The sequence below is a fragment of the Teleopsis dalmanni genome, unplaced genomic scaffold, assembly GCF_002237135.1.
Source record: "Teleopsis dalmanni isolate 2A unplaced genomic scaffold, ASM223713v2 unscaffolded_contig_0141, whole genome shotgun sequence".
Lineage (NCBI taxonomy): Eukaryota > Metazoa > Arthropoda > Insecta > Diptera > Diopsidae > Teleopsis > Teleopsis dalmanni.
Window position 1 is genome coordinate 12910 of NW_024031523.1, and position 3540 is coordinate 16449.

General features: G+C 32.0%; 1 protein-coding gene across 1 annotated transcript; it reads right to left on the reverse strand.

Moving 5' to 3' along the window:
• Positions 1 to 865: 865 nt before the first annotated feature.
• Positions 866 to 3156, reverse strand: LOC119663119 (multiple inositol polyphosphate phosphatase 1-like; the record flags this gene model as incomplete). The annotated part of the gene is given in 4 exon segments (XM_038072775.1): positions 866 to 1758; positions 1820 to 1919; positions 1987 to 2228; positions 3067 to 3156. Coding segments are annotated over 4 exon segments (984 nt in total), but the record flags the coding sequence as incomplete, so codon positions are not given.
• Positions 3157 to 3540: the final 384 nt, after the last annotated feature.

The window sequence follows — 3540 nt, forward strand, 5'->3', positions numbered from 1 at the left end:
ATGTTTTACTTCTGTGAACTAAGTCAAATTTTCTACTTATGGAGAATAAAAGTCATGTTGCTCGTGAATTAGCTGGTATTGAAATATTAGCCATGTTAACTTTCGTATCTTAAGTTTCATATGAGGTTTGCAGGAGCAGGATTTAAAACGGGCGTTACGAAGTGCCAATAGCTCAATAGTACATTCATTCCTCACTATATCAAGAACCCAAACCAAGTAAGTTTACTTTGAACCTACTAGTACATTTATTAATCGCCTACATTCTATTTAAGGAAAGCCAACTTACTAATCGTTCATTTTTTCCAGCTTACATTTAATTGTTTTGCAATCTATATAGATAGAAGCTATAAATACGTGCAGATCTTTTGGGTGTTCCGTATGTATCTCGTAATACACTTTATCTTGCTTAATAATCCTTCTTGCTTTACTGCGCCCCGTATATTTCCTTTTTTTCTATTCACTAGATAATGAGAAAGCATTTTCATCATCCTCAAAACTACGAAAAGTGTCTCAGAGAGGGGTCATGGCTATCCGATAATTAGTTGTTCGTAAATTCATAATAGAGTCAATCTGAGATATGCCAATGAGATCGCTAGAATGTTTCCTACTTGAGAGGGGTCAACTTATATATCATTTATATCCCTTTTATTTTGTAGTTAATTGTATTCTAAGATGCTATGAATATGCGCAGATCTTCCAGGTGTGCTGAATGTGTTTCCTAATACAACTTGTCAGACAAAGCAATCCTCCTTGGATCGAATAATATATTTTTTTTGAATAATATATAGGAGTATATTGTAATATAAATATATATATATATATATATAATTAATATAAAAAAAAACAATTTTTTCTTACTCAAAAATTTATTTCAAACAATTTGTTGTCGTAGCGATAAAATTAAATAAATATTTTTGTATAATTCGTACCTTAAAAAAATTAATACAATTTGTGCGTTTCATTGGTTTGAATGAATTGGAATTTGTATATTTCACTAAAACAATGTCTGACTGCAATTCATTAAGTTTAAAAAAACTGTTTTAAAAAAAATATCATAAAAAAACTATTTAAATGTGATATATTTTGGCTTAAATTTGTACGTGATATCGTTTAGTTTTTACAGTTGATTTCGTTAAAAGACTGGAAAAAAGTAAAATTGAACTAGCGTTTAAAGTATGTTTTTTTTACATTTAATTACAGATTAATTTAAAAATTAATTAAGTAAACAATGGCAGCGAACAGTACCGAAATCAATGACACGCCCACACCAACAGCACTGTCACAATAATAATCGGCGCAATCGGCTTCATAGAATGTCTTATAGCGCTTCATAACTTCATCCCAGTCGCAGAGACCAACTTTACACCAGTTCAAGTCAACAGCGTATTGGTTGAGGAAAAATATTACTTTTTCCTTGGGAGCAGCTTGACAGTCAAACTTAACAGCAACGAAATTAGAAGCGAAAGGATCAATGTTGCTTGTCTTCCAACGGCGGTAGGACAATTCATTGTAATTAGCAGCAGTGAGCTTAATGTCGTCTTTGTTAATACCCAAAGCGGTAATTAGAGTTTGTACGCCAGAAGAATGTCCGAAATAGGCAACAACATTTGGTAGACTATCAGTATTTAAATGATTCAGCATATCCTTAACAGCGCGGCAGTTAAGACGTGTGTTACCCTCAAAACCGTAGCCTAATTTGTAGTAGTACTTCAAATCGTCCTCATACTCGAAAATCGTAACCTGCTCAGGAGTGAAAGCCTGCAAATGAATAAATTTTTGATCAATTCTAGTTGAATGTGTGGATGTAGTAAAAACTTACCGCACACCAAACAGAGGTGCGATCAACTTGCCAAGCCTGTTCGTAACGGCACATATCATACATGAGGTCAACATCACTTGCTTCCAATGTATACTGGAAGCTATAAAGAAATTATGTCAATACGACGTTTCACATAAATTGTTGTAGTAGTGCCGAGTAAGACTTACCCCAAACGTTTAGAGACTTCATCGAGCGTATTATTCCATATGGTTGAATTTCTGAATTTGCCTGTTTCTGACGTGGAACTGCTATAATCATGTGCTTTCCATGATTCACAATAGTCATAAGGACGTAATAGTAAGTCATCACCTTGCACTTGTTCTTCCTGAGCACCGTTGTTAGCACCAAAAAGTCCTTCAGTGAAAGCTTTGAAACTTTCTGTAGTTCTTTGTGTATCAGTATGACGAAACTGCAAGAATTTGATGAATATTTTATATTTAAATTTAAAAATTTCCATAAATTAATTAAAATTTTTGTTGTTGTGGTTTTCATTTCTATTCGAACCCTTCTAACTTTCAAATAGTTTCTCTTTGTCATAAGACGCCTCACTGTCGGTAAGAAAAAATTAACGTTAAAAAAATTTTTTTTAATTATTTAATAAGAATACATGAAATAACTGTCGTACTGTAAGAAATGAAAGCCTTCAATACATAAATTACATACGCAATAAAGAGTAATATAATAAATATGGAGTGATCATTATGGACAGGCAACAAATCTATCATTTGGAAGTTATATCCATTTCACCCTGCAGGATTATATTTACTAACTGTTGAGCTTTCTCTCCTTTTCACACTGTCTCCTAGTTCCATCTTCTAGAGTAAGATGACAAAAAGAAGCCCCTTACGTTTTGACTCCATTTTTGTTTTTTGTTTCCTTAGTGCTAACTTGTATTAGAACACAACTATTCAAATTCCTAATTACAAATGCTTTGAGAGTAAATATGCAATATAAATGCACACTTTAGCCTCCTTCCATATGAAATCTTAAGTTTGTAGTGTATTGCGATGCTTCAGACCCCACTTTAGATTTCTATCGAAAGAAACCTTCTTATAGTGAGAAGTGGCAGTAGCTTACAGCCACCACAACTAACTTTTGTTGCTTAAAATGGACAAAAGGCAAGCGATGCAATATAATAGAGCATTTCTGCCTCAACAATAGACAAATTATAATCGGAAAGAGTGAAAAGTATACATCCACAGGCATATATTTTATTTTCATACATCATTTTAAAAACAAATACTTACCAAATACACCGATTTATTGTATGGCTTGGTTAAGATTTCAGGATAATATTTTTGATAGAGTTTTGATGTACCTCTGAGATCTTCGTAGCCCTGAAATTAAAAATAAAATTTTTAAATAATTATTTCTAATTAAAAAAAAAATAATAATAGACATGTTTTTATGTTTCTTACATATATATAATATTTATATTAATATGTATATATACATAGGACTTCGCCAGTCAAATTTTTAATGTTTTGCATATCTAAACAATATCAATAAGCGTAACACCGTATTGCTTATTTGCTTATCAGAACTAAGTCACTATCATAGAAAATTTATATCAGATGAAGTTGCATACGTAGTCATACAACAAATGGCTACGCTACGCCGTTGATAGAGTAGTCATGAACTATAATACTTTTCTCCATATATCCTCATACTAACCAGTAGCAGTTAATCTAATATATGCATTTTTTCTCCAAAAATTTAAA